This window comes from Anarrhichthys ocellatus, unplaced genomic scaffold (genome assembly GCF_004355925.1).
Source record: "Anarrhichthys ocellatus isolate YVR2014 unplaced genomic scaffold, GSC_Weel_1.0 scaffold154, whole genome shotgun sequence".
Lineage (NCBI taxonomy): Eukaryota > Metazoa > Chordata > Actinopteri > Perciformes > Anarhichadidae > Anarrhichthys > Anarrhichthys ocellatus.
This window is the reverse complement of record NW_022280184.1, coordinates 38,106-61,525: the sequence shown is the minus strand read 5'-3', so window position 1 is coordinate 61,525 and position 23,420 is coordinate 38,106. Positions and strand designations below refer to the sequence as shown.

The following is a 23,420-nucleotide window of genomic DNA, read 5'->3' as shown; positions in this document are numbered from 1 at the left end:
AGTTTTTTTTGTTTAAAAAAACAATGTTTTCGGGAGGTGAGTGTGGTGAAAGTTTGGTAAGCGGGAGGGGGGCAGTGGGGGGGCATTCTACAGGAAATAATTAGTCGCTTTATCAGATGAGCCCTAATTGCAGCCAATAACTGTGTAGCAGTTTGCTGGAAAAAGTAAGGAGCCCCCATAATGCATCTTTGTGGCTTAAAAATATTTAATCACACTCACCTTCAGAAAACATTGTTTTTTTAAACAAAAAAAACTTTTTGATAAGTCCTGGAGTTGGTGTGGCTCGGGATTCTTTCTGAATATGCAACAGTTTACAGTAAGAGTTATTCAACTGTGGAACACATCACTATATCTGATAACTACAACACATTTGCTTGTAATGGTGAGCCCGCGTGATAATAGGATCCACTCATAAATTACACAGTGTTATTAGAAAATGTTACACATGGCCTTGGAGTTGCAACATGATGACATGGTTTTTCCCTGCTACTGAGCACGCTGTAGTCACAAGTTTAGAGCACACGGACATATTGTAAGCCATAGCGAGGGTGGAATTTCTCTCTGTAAAGGGAATAAATGTTCTGCTAACTCAGCATTAGAAGCCCTATGAGCCCTACACTCATGTTGTCTCGTTATAATGTGGAGCTGTATGATGGCAGTTCATGGGTCAGTGCCTCTCAGGCAGCGGGGTTCAGCTCTCAACTCAGAGGCTCTCTTGGAATGTAGAAGGTCACACACACGCACACAAACACACACACAGAAGCTTTTAGATCAAGGAGACAATTATAATCAAGGGCACGAACCCACCCTGTCACTGGATGTATGAGTGCAGACAGGTTTGAAGAAAGAAGGGAGAAAAAGAGACACTTTGGTTCACTTTTCTACCACAAATTATGCCTTTGAATTTAGGAAAGTACTAGCCGGACTCCTTTAACAACTAACACGTCCCCGAGCAAAGCACTAAGCGTTAAAAACTAACCTCCAGGGTGGGATTATGTTTGTCAAAGGCAGTTCTTTAGGCAAGAGGGGGGGCAACTAGTTGGTAACTAAGAGCCAGAAAATAGTCCTTACAGCTTAACGTCAGCATCCACAAACTCTCTTGCAACTGCGCACACACACTCACGCTATCTGCTTGTATGTGTGGGTGTGTGTTGACCCTCTGAATGGGTCAATATATGTCATACGCCTAGGAGGAGGATCAGTTTGCCCTATTGGCTCCCGGAGCAGCACATGAAGAACCAGAGTCTTTTTATTCTTTTATATGCCAGACCTGGTGACCCACAATATTCAAGAGTCAAGCACTGACGTCTACCATTTGTCACTGAGATTCCAGCATTACATGCACACTAGGAGACGTGTCATGAAACTCATATTTGGTTTTAGGATATCTTTTAAAATGTGCTCCTCAAATCATTATTCGTCCTAAATGTCACACTGAAGAACTTATTGTCTGGCCCTGTGACGTCCATCGGCATATGAGACATATCTCGAATCGTATCGGAGCCATTTTGAAAAGAGGATAACTTTAACTCAGTTTTCTGTCGCGCCCCACTTTGGAGGAAGAAAAATGTTCATGCCCCACCGCCCCAACAAAATTGTAACAAAATGGTCTGTGTTGAATTTTTATTGAAATAACATTTTGTGACTCCTCCGTCTGTGCTTTTTCAAATAATAGAATAAAGAAACTTGCAATCACTTTTAAGTAAACCAGATTGCTCCATCAGACAAAAACTAATAAAATGTGCAATCACTTTGTTAGAACAATGCAAATAAAGTTATATCTGTGCAAAAAATAACTACAATTTGGCAAAAAATAGCTTATTGCAATTGGCTGCAATTAACCTGTTTTGCACTAAACATCTTTTCAAGATAACAATAAAGTGCAACCTGTGAAAAACTAAACAAAACAAGTTCAAATATTTGGCTATGAAGAGTTTTACACTGCATTTTGCTTGTGGTATTCATCAAGTTTCCTCTGAAAGAACTCCAGTGGCTTATTGACGTGAGTGGGGTGTAATGTCTCCAAGTGTCTTTTTAATTTGTTGGGTTTCATACTATCCGCAGCTAGAGTTTTCAGACATAAAACACAGACTGGTCTCTCCTCATCTCCTACCGCGTTCACTGTGAAACCCAGAGCAAGATAGGTGTCATCATATTTTCTTCTTGGCTGCTTGCTGTTCGTCTCTGATGCATCGCTTACGGTTGCTTTTCTGTTCCCGCCTGCCAAATGTCTCTTCATTTTGAACACTAAGCCACACATGTGAGTCGCCAAGGATCATGGCCGTCGCGCATGCGCAAGCGTAACCTGTTAACGGCATAACGTAAACATTTACAGGAAAGTACAGGCATTTCGCCATGTATTTATTAATTAATTAAAAAAAAAAAATTTAAAAAAAAATTCTGCATTTCCCCCTGCGCCCCACCTGTAATACCACCGCGCCCCACTAGAGGGGCGCGCCCCACAGTTTGAGAACCACTGCTTTAACTGATGAACTGACAGTTCACCTCTGTGCCTGTAGTCTTATAAATATTATTCATTCTTCATGAATAAAACATGGCTTTAGAGCTTGGAACGGATAATTGGCTCTTTTGTTACAATTATTATTGTACTATAATTATTATTATCTATAATTATTATCTATCGACAGAAAAATAATCGCCAACTTTTTTCATTATCTATTAATTGTATTGTAAAAAAGTGCTGTTTTTCAACCGCTCAGTTACAAAGATTTCTATCTTTTCTCTGTTTTATATCATGTCAAACTGAATATCTTTGGGTTTGGACATTTCTCTCTGATTTCTGACTTTGTATATATCTAAGCGATTGATCGAGAAAAATGGGCAGATTAATCGATAATGAAAATAACCGTTAGTTGTAGACGTACACAGCACTGACATCTGTCGCAAGTTATAATACTTCTTCATGGAGATAAGCTAATGAAATAAAAGGAACTAATGTAAAACTACCAACAAGTGGAGATTCTTTACAGTCTCACGGTGCATTCATGGCATTGATAGACGTTTTGAATATGCCATTTATTAGCCGATGATTTCAGCTCTCAGACTCATTTTATTGATCAGTCCGACCAGCTAAGAAGCAACTTTATTTGATGCCGCTCAAAGTGACAAAAGGTCAGTGAAGAGGGGAGTATCTAACCTTCCGGTTACCCTGTATTTGGTTCTTGAACTCATCGTAGAAGCACTCACTCTCTCAGTTTGGCTCCGTCTTTGGATTCTTTGGGTTCGGAAGGCCTGGTGGAACTCCGGAAGAGTCAGCTCACCCGGTGTGAGAGAGAGTTTGTACATGTGAATGAAAGAGAAAGAGAGAGGGAGACGCTGGGTCACAGTCTCCAAGACAGAACGAGACAGAGGGATAGCATATGTGAGCGTGTGTGGGGCAGTCATGTGTTACGCACCCAGCCTGAGTAGTACCATCTGCCTCGTATCAGGGGTCGATCTGGGACTGCCCTCTCCACTTTCTTCTCTCCCTTTTGATGTAACTCTTTCTGTCACATTAGTGGTATACTGTAAGCATCAAACAAAAGGAAAAGTAGCTTTTGTTCAGATATTTATTAGCGGCTGGCAAAAATTCAATGTCACTCCCTTTTTGCGAGGCAGGACAGCTCCAGCGAGAATGAATAAAAGACAAAGGCCAGCAGTCAAAAAGACTCTGAGATAGGGAGGAAGGGAAAGGAAGGACAGGATGAGATATGTGTCAAAGGAAATCAGAATCTGAGAGTCTCAGGAAAAAAGAGAGAAGAGGCTACAAAGACAAGGAATGGAGAGGGTAGGAAGCGAGGAACAAGATGAAAGCTCTGTAGTTCAAACCAAGTCCCAGCTTGGCCTCACATATCCTGTTACCATGGTGATTTAACTGCCGATGTGCTATCCCCATGAGACTCTGTCCTGGAAACACAGGAGGGTGTAGGGGGGAGAAAGAGAGAGAGTAACACAAGGACAGGCAGAACGGCAAAAAAAAAGAAAAGAGGCACAGGTGTGCTAGACAAGAACTGCAATGAATGTACAATACCCTCTTTCCCGTTCAGGAAACAGTTGTGCATCTAGCCGGTTTTAAATGGAGCCTCCAAAAGGTTCAAATGTGGAAGGTGTATTTGCTCTATACAGTTATTTGAAGTATTTCAGCTCATTGTTTTGGTTTTACACACCTTGCTTTCAACGAAAAACACCTCTAATAAACTCACTTGTAGCACGGAACAAGATTAGCAACTAACAGGCTAACATAGTGGAGCATTTACCTGCGAAAAAAAGGGAGTTGGTAGGGACCAAACTAGAGCTAAACAGCAAATGAATATTGGACTTACATTTGTCAGCTGGCCAAAAACAAGGCTCCAAATGGATACTAATGTTTCTCCGTACCTGTTGGATGGGTAAATAAGTAACTGTTTGCTAACACGTTTATCAGCGTGAGATGGTAATATGTCAATAATACGTTTATGGGGGGGGGGGGGGTTTGTGCCCCCAAGTGGCCAAAATAAATGCATGCTGATTTAAATGTAAGTCTCATGTAAGAAAAGCAATCTTGTGTGGTATACATTAGAAATTTATTTTGCTTTTTGAACATTGATGAATGAAGAGGAAGGGTTTTTCATTGCAAAATATCATACCAATCGTCTTTTATGGACTACTTACTGTATATAAAATACCTTGAGAATACTACTTTCTAGGTATATAGGGGTACATGAGGTGAACTGCCAATATGAATTATCCACCAACAAAAAGAAACGATCGCATGTTAGACAGATGTTACACCTGAAAATATCTATGCCTTGTTTTGTATACACAATGGTAATGTGTTCTCTTGATATCATTATGATGTATTTTTTATATATTGTCATCCATCCTAATGGAGAAATACAGGAACCGACACTTATTATCCTGTAATGTTTCGTCATGTAATTGTTTTACGTTTCGCATTATTTTCTGCGCATGAGACGCATCATGTTTATTATACATGTTATGCATTTTATGCGCAGTTAAACATGATTATGCATCATTTATGCTACCTTAATATAGTATATTGTATTAGTAGCAAACTGAGTACTGAAACTAATCAATTGGTACTAACTACTCTCTCTCTCTCTCTCTCTCTCTCTCTCTCTCTCTCTCTCTCTCTCCACAGCTGTATCATTCATGAGACACAGCTCGTCATCCTTTGGATTTGGCGTAAGTTCCACCTCCCTTCTCTCCCTCCATTTGCATTGATCAATTAGTCATAACTTTGGTTGCTGTGATTTATTAATGAATCCCGTTTCCAACGTATTATTGGTCCCATTGTTTCCAAGGTAACAGGGCAGAGAAGCTCAGGTTGAATGTCAAAAGGCCTTTTGTGACTGCTAAACATGTCTGCTGGCTTTCCCCAAAACATAGCTTCATGAGTATAATTACTTAAAGAAAAAAAAAAAAGTGAAGTGAAAATGAAATCCTACACACCCGAGGCCAGTGAGGAAAAATGTGATTAGCATGATGTGATTAGAATACTATTAACCATAATCTGTAGTGCTAGCTATCTTTTTATTAAAGATTAGATTTTAATTAGCAAGGGCTTGGCTATCTATGACCGTTTTAATAAAGTTTTAAAATAAGTTTTATTTTGATGTAAAGACGTGTACATTAGCTGGAATGTAGCATAACATGGAAGTGAAAGCAGTGCTCTGTTGATTTAATTTTGGGTAAAAAGTGTTGATACTATTTTATTTATATTTTTCTTCCACGAGATGCAAAGACTTGTACATTAGCCAGAATGTAGCACAACAATGGAAGTGGAAGCAGTGTTCTTGTTCATTTAAACGTGAAAGTGCAATAAAAAGATGTTGTCCCTAAAATTAATGAATAATCGTGATAAATAATCGTGATCGCAATATTGATCAAAATAATCGCGATTATGATTTTGGCCATAATCGTGCAGCCCTATGATGCATTGCACACGATGTTTTGATGCCCAGCGTCCTCACTGGCTATATCCTGATTGCACTGCATTTCTTTGGCTGTATACTCATCCATAACATCCTCTGCTCTCTTATTTTGGGATGCCATTTTCACTGTTGGAAACGTAATGCCAGCGAAAAGAACAAGGAAGTTCTTTTTTTTTTTGTTTATTTTACTTACACAGAGGAAACTTTAAACAGGTTTCGGAAATTCTGTTCTTAAACCGCATCTTGAGGACGCCCCATAGGCAGAGACTAGAAATCCAAGCTAGGATTGCAGGCTGTAGTTCTCCCTTGCCCCCAGCTACCACTGTGACGTCAAATGATGGTACCCGAATGCAGGATGAACGAGAAAAATGCACTCAGCAGACTGCAAATCTCCGCCAGGTGTGTCTGCAACGACCACCGGTGTATTGTGTGATTGAATGAATACAACCCGCAATTGGCCAACCCCTGTCTAGATAACAATGGGCTGTAAGGCGTTGTAAAACACACTTCATTCAAACTCAAAAACAATCGCGATGTATGCAGGCTCAAAGTTGTCTATAGCAGTGATTCTCAACTGGTGGGTCGCGACCCAAAAGTGGGTCGCGGACCCGTTTTCAGTGGGTCACGGGCCTTTGACTGACAAAAAAAATAGATAAATAAATGTTGCGATTTTATTTTGAAGGGCATTTTTTATGCAGCGGAATTATTCCAGCATTTAAGGCGCTTGTTCAGCGGTGCAGGAAAAACACCGACCAATGCATTGTGAATCACTTCACGTGATGCAGCTCAGCCAATCAAATATGGGTATTCTGACAAGTTTCCTGACTTGAGTGAGATGTACACACATAATTGCATCCCCGTTTCCCTCACTTGCGTCCTTTCCTTGCGTCTTAGTCCATCCAAGGGATGCATGGAGGAAACCATGCGAGGAGCGAGGAAACGACAATTAAGAGACTTGAGAAGTACTCCATGACACACGGGGGAGAGACGAGGATATAGAACGCAGAGCAGTACTGTTGTAGTGAGAGTTGTGAAAGTCAAATCATAGGACGATTACCAAAAGAGAAAAATGTCCAGAGAGACCAGAGTCATTAGACTCTGACTGGACAGACTCATAAAAGTGAATTATTCCAACACTAATTTCTCTTTTTAGAAGATGAAAAAAATATTATATTGTGGCTTTTTCACTTCACCCTGAATGAACTGAATTTAAAGCTGCAGATCATTTCAGTGAAAATAATTTTTCTAAAATGAATTTCGTTGCGTAATTTATTTTTGAATCCAACCTTTATTTTACTTGAAATGAGAAGAACATTTATTCATGTATTTCTATGTATTATTTATAATCCATCCAGTTAAATTTGAAAAATGAGAATATTTGTTAAAATATAAGTGATGTGTACTTTCTTTATTTGATTTGGCAGTTGTTTACTACACAGAGACGTTACTACTACTAGACTTCTTGAATATAGATATACCCAAATTATATATATATATATATATATATATATAATTTGGGTCGTGGCTTGTCAATAAGGGGTGATGGTGGGTCCCGCAGCCAGACCAGTTGAGAACCACTGGTCTATAGGACGTCACACAATCTTGCTAAAAACTAAATTAAACCCACCAAGCTCTCTGCCCGCTAAGCAGCGGCTGCAGCGTCAAGGTACACCAGTGCTGTACTGGTAGTACCGTTAGCTGTTAGCCAAACATACCGTCCAAAACAATAAAGTGAGCTGCAGTTGAGAGGCGCAAAGCGGTGTTTGCATTGGTAGTTCCGCAAACTGTCATCCCCTCACTGTTGTATAATATACAGTGTTCTGCAACATAATATGAGATTGGCAGTAGGTAGAAATGGAGGTGCACATTCACGGACACACTCACGAACGCACGACCGATCACATGATCCCCCAGGCAGAAACAACAACAGATTTTGCAGCAGGAGAACTCAGCTCTCTGCTTCAATTGACTTACATCTTCACAGAGCTGCTGAAAATACATGTTTGTAAAAATGTATTTTTCATTCCAACACCACATAAGATTATGATCATATGCCACAACACATTTGATACCTCTGAGCGTGATGGTGCAGCGTATCAGCAGCACTGCTACAGTATCATGTACCACTACCATATTATTTTGGGAGCTAATATTTAAGCTGCTTTTTGCAACATGCTTTTTGTCATTAAAAATATGCAGCTATTGTAATAAGTTAGATGAAACTACTGCAATAACTTGCAACTTAAGACATTTTCCTGTCTTCCTTTGTCTGTGGGTTTCTGTTTCTGCTGTAGTTTGATGCCACGTTGGACGTCCTGTCTTCTTTCATCGTCCTCTGGCGCTACAGCAATGCAGCAGCTGTGCACTCTGCACACAGAGAGTATCTGTGAGTACCAAACAGCGTGCTGAATTCAATGAATGTTCAACGAATATATGTGGTGTGATGCAATTTGTGTTTCTCTTCTCTACCTGCAGTAAGGCAAGAGAGCTGCTATATTTATTTATGTATCTGGAGTATTCATCCATCTATCTGTCTTTGCATTTCATTTTCTTTTGTCTACGAACACCCACTGATCTTGATTTATATTTTGCAAAGATGCTAATTCAACAACTAAATCTAGGTTTGCAATTTTTTTCTGTCAGATATGGTATTCATTTTCAGGATCTTGTGATATTTTAATGGTTGTTTTTTACTGGGAAAGACAAACAGCAAAGGGTGATTTGAAGATGAAGGTAGCATTAAGTTGATCTGAGTCCATCAAAGTGGCTCTCAGGTTACGCAGAGCCTTGTTCGTCTTACGACAGCACCTCTGCTCCGCTCAGAGGTGTCGCAGAGGATAGACGGCCGAGCTGCCACTCTCATCCATTTAACACACAAACACACACACACCTGAATGTGCCAAATCAATAAAACTGCAAAGAGAAAACATTTGTCTTCACTTATTATCATGTACCTAATATGTTACACACAAAAAACACATAACACATGTGCATACTGTACATGTATATACCGCAAAAGCCAAAGTTCATATCCACATCTTATTTGCTGTAAACAGACAGACACTAAAGTTTGACAAATGGTCTTTGTTCTCACACTTGTAGAGTAAGGCAAGACTTTAAACTAAACTGTAAACCGGTAATACATAAAAAAAATAAGAATGTACGACTGAGACAGAATGAGATTTTCAGGTTAAAGTGTGTCCAACTGAAAGAATAGATAAAGGGTCAGGACCAAATATACATTTTGAATTAGGTCGAGGCAAATGGATGGAGATTGTCTTGGATGGAGAGTGTATTTGGGCTACATCTGTATTTGGTAGCTATGTTTATTTTTTTAAATGCTGAAGGTGCCAGCGCTTCTGCAAGTTCTTCTTCTTGTTAATGCCTGCATATTTTACTACATTTAATAGCTGGAACTCCAGTAAAGCAATTTTGTGTGAAAATAAATGTGTCTTGGAGAGACTCATTGCCCAAACACATGCAGACTTTAAATGTTGCCTTTTGCTCAGTGCATTGTGACAAAGTTGTTGTGACTGACCACCATCCGAATCAGTAAAAAGATAAACACCACCTCACTGCATCTGTCAGATACTGTTTCTCCGTGTGTCACAGGAAGTGAGACTGTCAAAAGTCAAGCAATGCAGAGGTGTTAATCTTATTCCATTGCATCCAGAGCTATTGAGTGTGCATCCTGTAGCCCCCCCCTTCCCCTCCAAAAAAAACAAAACACATTGAACAAACATCACAAATTGCCTCCCCCTAAGCACTCCGACTGAAGTCGGCAACTTGTTTATTCTGGTAGTGCCCCAAATACATGGTGAACAGTCTTCTGACCACTCCCAAACACTTTTTTTTTACATTAGATGTATTATCACTCAAATCAGACATAAAGAGGCCTTTCAGTATTACGACAGTTTGTGTTGTAACATCATCCATCATGCACCGAGCCAGACACTGTGTCATGTGGCTAATTCTACCCGTAGCCTGTGAAATTAACTTTAATATTCAGTATAACTGAAGGGAATTGACGCACCACGACACTGCCATATCGATCTTTCCTGATGTATGTCTTTTTTAAAGGGCTGGCTGTAATTCAAGCCAGTGAACAGGAGTTTTTAACAGCTGAATTTGTTCATTATTTGTTGGACTGCTCCTTTAATATTTCACAGTGGTTGGTAAAACCATTTCCTAGTTTGCCAGACTGAAAGCCACCGCCAGTATCACTTATAACAGTTTATGTCTGGATACTGTGAACATTTGCTTTGGACTTCACTGCAGCAGGAAAAAGACAAATGATCCTCATGCAAATGCAAAAGAGGGAGAGACTAGAAGTTGTTAACATTGTGACTGATCTCGAGTTGGCTCTTTTAGGTTATTGCTTTGGTTCAACTACTACCCAACTTTGTTGGAAAGAGACCACGCAAGCCGAACCTCCAAAAACTTGCTCTCTGTCTGATTTTCTGTCTGCAGGGCGTGTGTGGTCCTTGGGGTTGTGTTCATTCTCTCCTCCGTGTGCATCGTTGGAAAGGCCATCCATGATCTGGCAACCAGGGTGCCCCCGGAAGTGGTAAGACCTCTTTTTAATGCTCTTCCTGAGCCAAAGTAGACCTCAGTCGTACTACTTTGTAGTACGACTGAGGTCTACTTTGTAGTACGACTGAATTACACATTAAACTGAATTTAATGTGTAACATTGGTAGAAATGCCCCTTTAAAGCATTTAATTAAAATGTTTAAACTGAATATCAGACTGTAAATCATGAGTGTTAAAAAAGGTGAATGATTTATGTTTATAATATTGATTTCTTACGGCACTGGATTGCAGGGGGCAATGTTTTTTGCATTTTGCAGTTCTGATCAGGGCAACGCTTATTCATTTATGAAGTGCTGCTTAATTCAACGTAAAACCTGCCGTGACAGTACGGCAGTTTAAATCTTACCTTGGACCTTGTGATTTGCTAGTGTATTGTGAAAAAAAGAGACACAGCTCATTAGCGGCTCCTAGCTATTCCCCCCCAACGACATAAACAACCTGCTTATGGGAAAAGTGGCAAACACAGGCGCACGTGAGAGTTTATTGGGCACGAATCACCACACATACAAATTATGTGCCACACACACAGAAAACATGGCATGAGTAATGAAAATCTACAATAGCCTTGAGTTCCATATGCGCTCGATTTCAGTCAACACACGCACACAGTACGTGTACACACACATCACTCATTGTTGTGAGCGAGGTATCTTTTTATAGCCCTCTGCTGTAGCTCCTCTGACGTCGGAGTTTTACTCTCCCTCCATGGAGGGAGGTGTTAAGACTATGAATAAGATCCCCCGAAATAGTCTCGTCTTTCTGTTGCCGGGGCACTGCCCAACCCTTCTATCGTCACGCTGTTTTGGGAGTGCCCATCCCCCCGCCCCCGTCGTATCTTTTTTCCAGGTCTGTGCTTTGAAACCCTCTTGTTTTGGTTTGTAAATGATTTAACCTTCGCCATCTGTCCTTTGAGAGATTTATACACTCCAAAAAAGTTCTCATCCCTCTTTAAAATTCCAAGCCTCCTAATTTCAAAGCTCTAAATTGCACTTCTTGATTTAGTTATTGAGCCCAGCAGCAGATCTCAAAATACCGTCATATTTTATTTGCACACCTGAATTATAAAACAGCCTTGAGCTGAGAGGAAATTTGACATTTGGGGGAGGGGGGGGACTATTGGGCCCTTTAACAAAATCACGTTGGCATACGTTACCCTGTGGAGTTTTCCTGTAAACACATGAAAGTACATTGTCGATATACTTGAGGCCTAACAAACACGTTAAAAGCATTTAGTTCCTCATAAATCATTTGCAAAGCAGATTCTAGAAAATATTTTCAAACCTGCATTTTTGTCTTTATCTTCCTTGTCTTCTCTGATGTACATTTCTTGCCGTATTGCTACCAACTGGTGAAAGTCATTGGAATGTCAAATGTGTGCTAGTACATGTGCTGTGCATCCTTGCGCGTGGGCACGAGACACAAACAAAACGTGTACCCACTTACAAAAACATTGCTCCATAGTGCCGCTACTGGCCAAAACTCCATAGGGGTACCCCTCAAAAATGTTGACATATTTGCTTGCTTGTAGTTTATTGTAATGCAAATATTCGTTATCTGTGAATGTATTTTAAGTTCTAACGTTCTAGTCACTATGCCATGATGATATAGCAAATGTGTATTTCTGACCATGACTGCTTTTAATGAGAGCTGTATAATATCCACTGAAAGTAATTTCAAGCAGTTTTTACATAGAAAGCAAAGCAAATGTTTGCCTCGCATTATTTGTGCAAGTCAGTTTGACTGTACAGATGGTATAGCTACAAGCTATCTTGCACAGTTTCTCTCCTTTTTCCTCTTCTTCCTGTATGTTTATGAAGCATATTCGTAGGCATGACTATTCTGATAAAGTCAAAACAATGTTACCTCAACGGGATGCAAATAAGCCTCTATTTGTGCCAAATTTCGACTGTATGTTGCACCGTGCCAAACATTAACATCGCTTTCTGTCTGGAAACACCTGGATAGTGAATTTCCTAAATATTAAAAGGTAACACATACAGTATATACATTTTGACAATAAATGAAACAAAGTGAGACACAACAACAACAACAATGATAATGAGGACAAAACATGAAGACAGAGTGTCTGTATTCATGTGGATATAATGAGATATACAGTACATGAGAGGATAAATATGCAGAGTTCCGATGGTAGAAAATAAACATATCCGTTCCAGACAAACCAACTGTGTGTCCTTTTTGATATGTTAAGTGCATGTTTGATGGTCTTTTTGACATCCTCTCTCTTTCCCTTACCATCCCGCTCCCTTTTTTTCTACTCTATCTTCTCTGTCAGTTGGGGGCTCCGACTTCGCCCTGTGTCTTTACATCTGATTGATTATCAAGAATAATCTGTATTTATTAAGTAAAATACTTCCGCAAGCGACTGGGCTTTGTGAGATTTCGTAGATGCAGGAGTTTAAAGGATTCTTCTCATTCCATGTCTCATTTATCCAGTCTCTCTCTCTACTTTCTTCTCTCACTATCACATCTCTCCTCCTTCCATGTGCTACATTTCTTTAATTGTTTGCCTTCCATCATTATGCCCAGACTCTTTCTCTAACGTCTCCCTACACGATCACCTAGTCTGTCTCCCTCCATTAAACATGCCATGACAAATATTTTTCATCATTCATACGGCCTTCCTTTCTTTTTGTATCCACCTTTGGGCTTTTTTTTTCCCTTTATTTCTGTGTGGCAGAAACAGGTCTCCATCAAACAGAAGTCAGAGGTGATTTATCCCACCGGTAGTGATCTGTCCATGTGCTCTGTTTGTACAGCGTGTGCGAGACCGAAAGAGCCAGATAGAGATTACAAAAAAGAGAATGGTTTAAAATAGAACGGCCAGAAGATTACAGTGCGAACGCTGTAAAATGTCTCCCACCTTGAAGCATCAGGCTTTAAAATCGCATCGAGCGGACGGAGGGCGAGGAAAATCAGGAATCCCGATTCGCATCACGTCCTGGGTTGCTGCTCTCATGGCGGGCCGTCTGTGTCTGGTGCCTGATTAAACTCAGAGAGCTGAGATTGGCTCTCCCTGGACGGAGTGAGGGCAACACACACTGATGCAACAAATACATACATACAGTACATGCACTTGTTTTTAGACACTTTCTTCTCTGACCTTGGTCTCAGTAATCTAAATTAGGAATTGCCTGTAAATAACTTAAAAGTGTCTGAGAACATGCAATACACACAGAATAAGTGATCCATGATACTGTAAAGCAGAGAGAGTACTGAACACAAGCAGCAGCCAGCTTATAAAGGATATGTATGTGTGGAAAGGTTCTTAAAAATCCAAAAACTACAATTTAGGCATGCTTTACGAAACAGTGAAGTCATTTAGCACGAGCTCCTCCTTATTCTGCCTCCATCTCATTCTAGTAAAAAGAGTTTAAGGGATTAACAAGTTATTAGCTGACCAGCTATCAAGAGCTCAAACTACAAACAAGTGCATGTTGGTTTACAAGACAATGCAGCATATGTGTATTGTTGGGAACGTAAAGGAGCGTGTTTGGTTATCAGCAAATATGAAACTAAACTAGAAAATGCATTTCCTGCTGAAAATGCATTGGAATGCTGAAAGCTGAAATTAATTGTAAAAAAATTGCTGAAAATTAAGAAATGGGAGACCAGCCATCTGAAAAATGTTGAAGCCCGAAAGCATTTAAACTGCACTGCATTTGCAGTGCAAAACTGCACTACACTGATTTGAAGATTTTCTCCATAGAGATCACTTTCAAAAGAAAATTGCAAAAAGTTTAATAATTCAAAAAGTTTAAAGCTTACAAATATGAAAAGTCATATCACCCCTCTCCTGAAAGAGCTGGACATTTTGATATTCGAACGGTTTCTGTGGCTTAAACAATTTCATCAGTAGTGATATTTGGAGTAGTAGAAGTTGTAGTTGTAGAAGTATTATTAGTAGTAGAAGTATTAGCAGCATTAGAATAAGTACTAGTAGTAGCAGTAGTGATATTTGTAGTAGTAGTATTATTAGTAGTAGAAGTATTAGTAATTAGAAGAAGTAGTAGAAGTAGTAATATCAGTAGTCGTAGTAATAGCTGTAGTATTGGTCGTAGTATTTAATATAACAGTAGTAGTAGTAGTAGTAGTAATAATGTCAGTAGAAGAAGTAGAGGAGAGGAGACAGAATGTATGAAACAAACAGAGGTTATTAAATGACAGGCTTCATCACAAGCATTCCAGTTAGATTTCACTCTGTGGGGCTTTTATTTTGAAATGGGGTGTGGGGGGGGAGAAGGGGAGAGGAGACAGAATCATAATCTTAGATAAACATAAACACATTATTAAATGACAGGCTTCATCACAAGCATTTCAATTAGGATTCATTTTGTGGGGCTTTTATTTTGGAGAGAGAGAGAGAGAGCTCTCTGGCAATCTTTCTCATTTGGAGATTGTCCTATGTTTTATCATTTACAGCTTACATGACTATTGTCCTGCTCTGCCATGTCTTTCCTCGTCTCTCCCTCTTGTGTGTGTAAATGTCACTCGAATCAGGAAACTTATCAGAATACCCATATTTGATTGGCTGAGCTGCATCACGTATATCTCTAAATCATGTGTGTGCGTGTGTGTCTCAGTGCCTCTCTGTGTTAATCAACATCACTAATGAGCTCATATAAACACCTGTGTGGTTGGGTGTATGTTGGTGATTGGAGCACCTGTGTGTTAGAGGCTAATTAAGAGAGACTAGAGTGAACAGTGATTTTCAACAAAACTACCTGTCAAACATATGCCCTTTATACCAAAACCATGAGACTAATCAATAAAATATGGATACCGTGAGAGAGCTAAGACTCTGCCAAACGCGGTAATGTGGTTTTTATGTTTGTGGTGTTATAAATGTGAGCTCCAGTGCAATATACAAAACTGGTACCGTCTGCTTTCTTTGAGAAATGAGTGGTCAGATTTAACATGGAGTCTAATGGAGTAGTTGGTTGGAGTTCATGTCGCTCTGCAGCTCTTTGAGCCAGACAGTTTTATGGACTGAGTGAGTGAGACAGGCAGACAGACGGGTGTTGGGATCTGGCCCTAGTCTAGAAGCACCCATGCTCCTTCCTATCATACAACGTCTGATGGAAACTCCAAGATGAATGACTCCACCTCCCAGCACAGCCAAAACTTGATCTTGGCCCCTCATTGGCCAAGAAGTGGCCCCCCACTGGGTTCGAGACCTGGTTTATAAGCGAGCAGGAAACGCCATTCGGCCTCTTCCCTCCGGACCTCGTCCTGGCAACAAGAAGATTCACGAGGAGCCGCGGCCTTATCAAATCCTATCAGGTCACATGTTACATTCGCTGGTCGAACTACAGACTGTGTTTTATTTTGAGTTTTGGATCCCGTAGTGCGAGAACGGATAATCTCTACGACCCGTCCTCCCACCCTTTAGTGCACACCTTGCGGCAAAAGAGGGCAACTGAGCCCCTAAAGAGCCGAAGATTTCCGGCCAAAGACGAGCGACTCCCGCACGCCCTCGATGTTAAGAAGACCCCTCTCTGCAGCGAGGGGATTGAGTCTGCGCTAGCTCCAATAGCCGCGCCACCGGGAGCCCTCATCTCCCGAGGACTGAATGATTCCCACCACGGGAAAAGGACCCGACCGAACGAAGCTTCTCAAAGTAAGAGTTACTGGTATCTGGGCTTAGCTTAGCATTAGCTTAATTTAGACTATTCATTTATGTCGTTGTTATTCCTGTATCTTGTTGTGTTAAGATACTGTCGTGTTATAACGTGTTATTACGCCAGCATCGCGGACCACGGAGTCCCGTTATATTGTGTATTCCTGCTGTAACCGTTCGCATTTGATCCGTCGCTGCTAGTGGATGTGGAGCTTGTGATTCTATCACTTTAAAAAATAAACTACAGTGGCCGACTCTCGTCTGGCCGACCGAGTTTCAGGGTGATAGGGATACAAACTCGCATTTCACCGCAGTGACAAATATCTGTTTGTTTTAGGGATTCTTTTATTTTGGGTTTTATTCTCTCCTCTTTAAATCGGCTCTGCGAGTGAGATCTAGAACCGCAACTATCACCGTAAAAGCGTGCTGTTCCTCACTTCCTCAATACTGCGCAGAGCACCACGCTCAGAGCTCGATTTTCTCTCTCTCTCTCTCTCTCCCTCTACTAACCCGCACACACATGTAGTTAGAGCTACTGATTTTGGGTGAACCTCTCAGACTCGTGATTACGTAATCTCTGACCCCAACCCACATGGTACGCCGTCCCACGTGGTGATAGCAGCCACCTCTCAGCCATTTTGGTCGCCGGTCCCTAGACTCCGCCATCTTTGCCTGTAGGCTCACACGCCCCTATTGAGATTACCCACCATCACTGTTGAGTAGGCCTCCCCCCCCTTCCTTTCCCCACACACACACACACACACACACACACACACACACACACACACACACTTATTGATATTAATAACTCCATTGATGTTGATAATTTAGTTTCATATTTGCTGATAACCAAACACGCTCCTTTATGTTCCCAACACTGGTATATGGACTGAGTGAGTGAGACAGACACACACAGAGAGACAGACAACCAGACAGACAGGAGTACAATGCCTCCAAGTCTTGTGTGTGTGTGTGTGGAGAGACAGACAGAGAGAGCCTGCATGCGTGGTTGCCATGGTGAGGACGCACCTGTTGGAGAGTCTGTGAGTCTGTGTGTTTATCAGCTTCACTAATGAGCTCAATCATGAACAGCTGTGTGCCTCAAGCCTTTTAATGGAGATAAAACAGGGAAACACCTCTCAAACAAATCCTCAAAACTCCCATAACTGTAGCTCCTATTGCTCTGATATTAATAAATGAGAGGAAGGATGAGTTGAAGAACAGATCCTGTACAAATTGTGTCTGTAGTGTAAAAACTGTGGCTCAACCGGCGATCTAGAAATGGGGTACCGTGTTCTGTGGAAGATGTTTTTGAAGCAAAATTTAACATTGGTCTCTATGGAGCAGAAAGTTGGTTTTCCTCTCAATTACTGGCTTCTGTGCCAAATGTGTAAATCTGTGGGATTCCACAGTAATTTGTCTACGACAAGGACAAGATTAGCTACTTTTAAATCCAGAAATTATTCATGAAGAGTGAAGATTGTGGACACAATGGCAAAACACAAATGTTTTTTTCACAAGAATCTCAAGCTGCTCTTCACTCTAGCGGTGACATCACGCACTCTAAGCTGCGCAATACACACCCATTATAAAGTCAGAAAAGGGCTGAAAAAATCATAAAAGTTAAATTGCCGCAGTTCAAAAAGTGTAAAAGATCACAAAGCTGAATCATTCTGCAATAGCTCAGGGTTTTCTCAACATTTGAAACTTGAAATGGTGTCTGTAGCTGAAAGTAGGAGGAAGTAGAAGGATTTGAAAGTTGAAAAAGTTTAAGAGGATTTGAAAATGTTCTCCATAGACATCCCATTCAAAAAAAAAATTGCAAAAAGCTTAATAATTGAAAAAGTTTAAAGATTATAAATATGAAGAGATATAGCACCCATGAGCTGAAAGAGCTGAACATTTTGATAGTTGAACAGTTTTTGTAGCTTAAAAAATGAAGAAGAAGAAGAGTTTCAAAAAACGTACGGAAGAAATAGAAGTTGAAGAAGTTGAACTCGAAAATGCATTTCCTGCTGAAAATGCGTTGGAATGCTGAAAGCTGAAATGAATCTCAAAAACATTGCTGAAAATTAAGAAAGGGGAGACTACCTGTCTGAAAAATATTGAAGCTCGAAAGCATTAAACTGTACTGCTGAAAACCCTTAGAAGAAAGAAGCTAAGAGCAGGAAAAGCTTGAAGCTTAACGATTTTATTTTCAAAGTAATAGTAGTAAAAGTAGTAGTAGTAGTAGTGGTAGTAATAATAATAGTAGTAGAAGTAGTAGAACTATTAGGAGTAGTAGTAATAGTAGTAATAGTGATCAGAGTAGTAGTTGCAGGAGTTGCAGTAGTAACAGTAGTAGTAGCAGCAGTGGTTGTATATCAACAGTAGTAGCAGCAGCAGCAGATGTAGTCGCAAAAGTAGTAGTTGTCTCAATGTTATTGCAAGTATAAAGCAGACAGTGACATCATTACAAATATGTTTTATTTGTTTACATTTAGATTACCCTTTTGTGAATCAATCATTTTGAAGTCATTTACACAGTAATTAGTATCAGCAGCAATAAATTACGAGAAATCAAATCAAGACAAACAGACAAGCCTAATACATTGATCATAAATAAATAGAAATCACTATATTTCAAAGAGGAAAAAAATTGTAAATATAAAAACGTGAATAAATAGTTGGTAATATGTTCTGTATGCATATATTGTGGAATGGAAAGATTGTGTAACTGGCAATGTCAAAAAATATTGTCTGCATATTTAATTGTCCAAGTAAGGATGACTTGTTTAATGAACTGCAATAATCTGAAAAAAATTAAATTTAAATTAATTGATCATAATTGAAGTGAACTGAAGTGAATCAAAACTGTAAATTGAAAAAATTAAACACAATCCATAATGCCTTAACAGTAATTGTTTTCAAATAGATTCATAAGGCAGGCAGGGCACAAGATTATATTGTCAGTATCAGTAGTTGGAGGTATGTGCTGTTTGTTCAAAATATGCATTGTTGGGTCACTGAAATCTGTCCACATAACCTTCTTTGACCCATCTTATATCTTTTTTTTTTTTTATGATAAGCACATTACACAAGAACTGTTGTGTTGCGCATGAACTTTAGTAAAGATTCATGGATAAATAGTAAAGGGATACATCGTTCTCGTTGGTAAATTACACAATTTTACATATTTCATGCTTAAAAAACCATCATAGCAAGAGGGGCAAATTTATCAATACAGAGATTTCTGTACATTGGGCCCTTTGTTTGATATTGATAAACAAATATATCACAATTCCAAGGGTTTACAGTATTCTCATTTCCTACAATCAAAGGCTTTTCACATCGTGCTTACACCTAGCTTAATACTCCCAGTAGTTCAAGAGTTCAAGTTAGCCCTGGACTGCCAGTCTTGTCAACATTGTCATTTAAATGATCCCAAGATTAAGCTCAGTTTACTGAGCCTCACTGAAACGCTGGATTTTCCTTAATTGTAAGGAACATTGGGTTAGAGTCACTAGTTTGACTCAAGGTTAGAAGACGAGCTTGGGAAGATTTGTTTTCCAATTACATCTTTTGACAAGACTCTTTGAACCAAGTCATGTGTTTTAGACATTCTGAAGACAATACCTTCAGTTTGGATTCCAGTCTGACATTTTAACACTGGGCTTACATATACTGTATGTATTTTCAATAGGGTTTAGATTACCCTAAGGCTAGGTATACACATGTGAAAAACCTTGAATATACCTACCAGCTGAAACCCCATACTAAGGACATTAGGATAAAAATGTGTACTTTCCTCTAGGTTAATTAGTTCATATGCATGTAGCAATTGAACTAACTGACACATTTTATCCTTAATCTTTCATATATCTGTTAAAAAACTGATTAATATGAAAAGGGAAGGATGACATGAATGAATAAATAAATACAATAAAATAATGTAAAAGATATACATTGTGATGAAACATAAAATATACATACATTGTTGGACCAAATAAGGTAGAGATCAAACAAACAAAATAAACAGGTGTCCTGTTGTTTTGAGAGAGAGTCATTATGTCCATGTGTCAGTAGTGTATGTTGCTGTTTGTTGAATCTGTCTGTTCTTAACACAAACCAAACTGTGAACAGAGCTCAGTGTCAGTGTGATAATATAAAGAGCTGAAACATTATGACCTTTGACCTGTCCAGTGGCTGTAGAAGCACTTTTTTTTGTTGTGGTCAAAGAGAGATATTCTACTGAGGAAGTAACACAAATTGTTACCTTTACAGCTTGTTTAGGGAGGAGCTTGATGCTGGACAAAGGAGGAAGTGTCACTGTGACAGTGATGACTGGTGGATGATGGATCTGCAGCAGTTTGGTTCTCTGCAGCCGTACACCTGATCACTTGCTTAAGGATCAACTGTAGTTAGTCTCTACTGAACTAAACTGTGCACAGCAATGGATGCACAGATGGTGATGTTGAGGAAGGAGGATGGAGCTGGTCCTGACAAGAGAGAACTAAATTGTATTGTAATAAACTGAAGACTGAAACAAAACATGTTAAAAAGTTACATAATTCACAATAATCAAATACGTTGAATTCTGCTGCAGGGCAGGACAACATGTTTGTCCAGTGCCATTTCACACAGAGAAGTTTAGGAAGGCTGCATGATGTTCAGCTTCTTCTATATGTTTAGCTCTCTGTGCAGTCCTGAGTGTCTTCACTGTGAAGTGGAGGGATCACAGAGGAGGAAGACCTGAAGGAAGAAGTTGATATAAATTACAATGTTATACTAGCTGTAACATTAGTGTTATTTAAACTGTTGCATTAATACAAAGGGAATAAATGAATGAACACACAATTAAAGCAAAACACTGTCAATCAAATGTGAAATAAGAAAACTATACCTTATGCTCTGTTGTGAAGAAACCTCGACATTGGCAGGGAGAACACATGTCTCTGTGGTCCAGCAGTGGTGGGTGAGACTACAGCTGATGTCCTTGTCATACCTTGAACCTTGTGTATTGTACAAGCAAAGGCAAGTCTAACAGGAAACTGTCTGCGTACCACTCCTTTCTGTTTCAGATTGTCCTCTGCTCTCTCTACGTACACTAGATCATCAGGTCATCAGGTCCTGGTGCTCTATTACGGTAATTCATTCCAGCGGTTTCATCATCCATCTTGAGCCCAAGCATAGTGACATGTGCAACACCACTTTGTTCTGAGGTTATTACCCTTACTAGTGTAGCAAACGATCCATTCACCTATCCTTGAGACACGTCTATGTTTCTGGTGAGCATGACTCGAGCACCTTCAGCTACATTCAGTGTATCTGGTAACTCATTTCTGTTTCCTTTGTATGGTTTGGTTTGTCGGGCCATTCTTCCAGTTCGTGGGTCCTTTTTGTAGTCATCTGCATCGATCTTGGTGATATGAGAATGGAGCAGAGCTAATGTTACTGAGTTGTGTGAATCAACCTGTTTATTAGTTGCAAAGATGTGCGGGACATCAGTTGGACAAAGTGCTGGTTCAGTGATGGTCTGTGACAACAAAGCTCTGTCTGCTTCAGACAACGTATCTGACTTTCCTTTCACACGGATCCGGTTCAACATCTCTGCAAAGTTAACATCATCCTTCTGACGCATTATCTCAGTTAGAGTGATCATCTGAAAGTTTTCCTGCCATAGGTCAATCTCACATGGCTCATACATACAGAGGGTCTTGGACTGTCGCACTGGTGGTAGCTGATAAAAGTCTCCTACAGCTATTACTGACATTCCTCCAAAGGGCCTGTGACTGCCTTTGATCTGTTTCAGTCTCGCATCCACATAAGCAAACAGGGGCTTTGACACCATGGACACTTCATCAATGATGAGGATTTCAGCATTTAAAAGTTCTGATCGGACTTCATCCAGTTTGTTGCCAAGTCCTTGAAATGGAGGTTTCAGACTTCGTGGTAGCTTGAGCAGAGAGTGCAGTGTTGTACCTGATATATTAAATGCTGCAGTTCCAGTGAAAGCAGTCAACAGGACAGTGGGGTTTGATATGTCAGCCTCCTCAGAATGTCTCGGAAGTTTGCACAGTATCTTAGATGCCTCTGAGTAGATGCATTTAATGAGATGTGACTTTCCTGTTCCAGCACCACCGTTGATGTAATAGAGAAACTGCTCAGAATTTAGGCCACAGACACGCTTTATGCACCAGTCTCTAACTGCATAGAATACACATGCTTGTTTCTGGTTCAGGTTCTGATACATCTGTCGTAACACTGTGGGGTCTAAGACAGGGGGCTCTCTGACGGCTCTGACTTCTGTTACAGCATTATCCTGATTACTGTATTCTGGGACATTCTCTTGTACATTTTCATGATCTGGCTCTCGTGCCTCCAGTTCTTCTATATATTCCAACCTGACCACTTCAGATTCTGGCGCCAGATTACACCATTCATCAATCACTCCTCTGTTCTGTTCAAATTCTTCGACTGCATTCTCAATCTCCTCAGTGTTTTTCTCATATTTGTCTCTGTTTCGTTTCACAATGTGTTTGGCATACTCAGGATGGTCAGAACCTCGTAGTTGAACAAGACAACTGTTGTAGAAGGACTCGTACGTGGGGAAATGCGGCCTTTTCAGTTCCTGGTCTGATCGGTGAGGAAGGTACAGTTTCACTAATGTGCCATAGAACTTCTCAGGATATTTTTCCTGTGAGCAGCGGTAAAATCTGATGATAGCAGGTTTATCGTTTTTCCTCTTTTGCACAAATCCCATTTCATTGAGGAGTGGCAACACATCTTTACCTTTTTTCTGCTGTCCATAGACAATTCTGCAAGTAGCTGCGAAATCAGCCAAACACATCTCCTCAAAATCTGGTGTTTCAGGTCTGGCTTTGTATTTGTCAGTCAAAGATGTCATCCACACATTTTCACTTTCTGATGTTGTGTTTTCTAGGTAAGACATGGGGCGACTCATTTTCAATGCGTTGTCATCAGTCAGTATGAATATGACACCACGTGAACACTTCTTCATTTTAATGCCACAGGCACGAGTCACACACTCCTGAGCACTGACCTCTCTCTTTTTAGAGTAAGCTTGCATGATTTCCCTCATTTCATCACATTCATTGACGTTGTCTCTGGTGGAGTTCTCAATGACTGTTTAAGGTACTCAGAAAGTCCAGATTCCTTTTTGGTTATGTAGCTGGTGAGATACATGATGCATGAATATGCATTGAGAATATAACTTACATCAATATTGGCATCCCAGGCTTCAAGTAGATGTG

The 23,420-nt window shown here is 40.1% G+C and overlaps 1 protein-coding gene across 1 annotated transcript in view; it reads left to right on the top strand.

The window, feature by feature from the left end:
• The window catches only part of LOC116400194 (transmembrane protein 163-like), a 100,600-nt gene that overhangs the window by 48,774 nt on the left and 28,406 nt on the right, over positions 1 to 23,420 (top strand). The window contains exons 3-5 of the mRNA XM_031877908.1: positions 5,141 to 5,184; positions 8,228 to 8,319; positions 10,404 to 10,500. Of these exons, the coding sequence (XP_031733768.1) occupies positions 5,141 to 5,184; positions 8,228 to 8,319; positions 10,404 to 10,500 (233 nt within the window). The remainder of the gene's footprint in view (positions 1 to 5,140; positions 5,185 to 8,227; positions 8,320 to 10,403; positions 10,501 to 23,420) is intronic.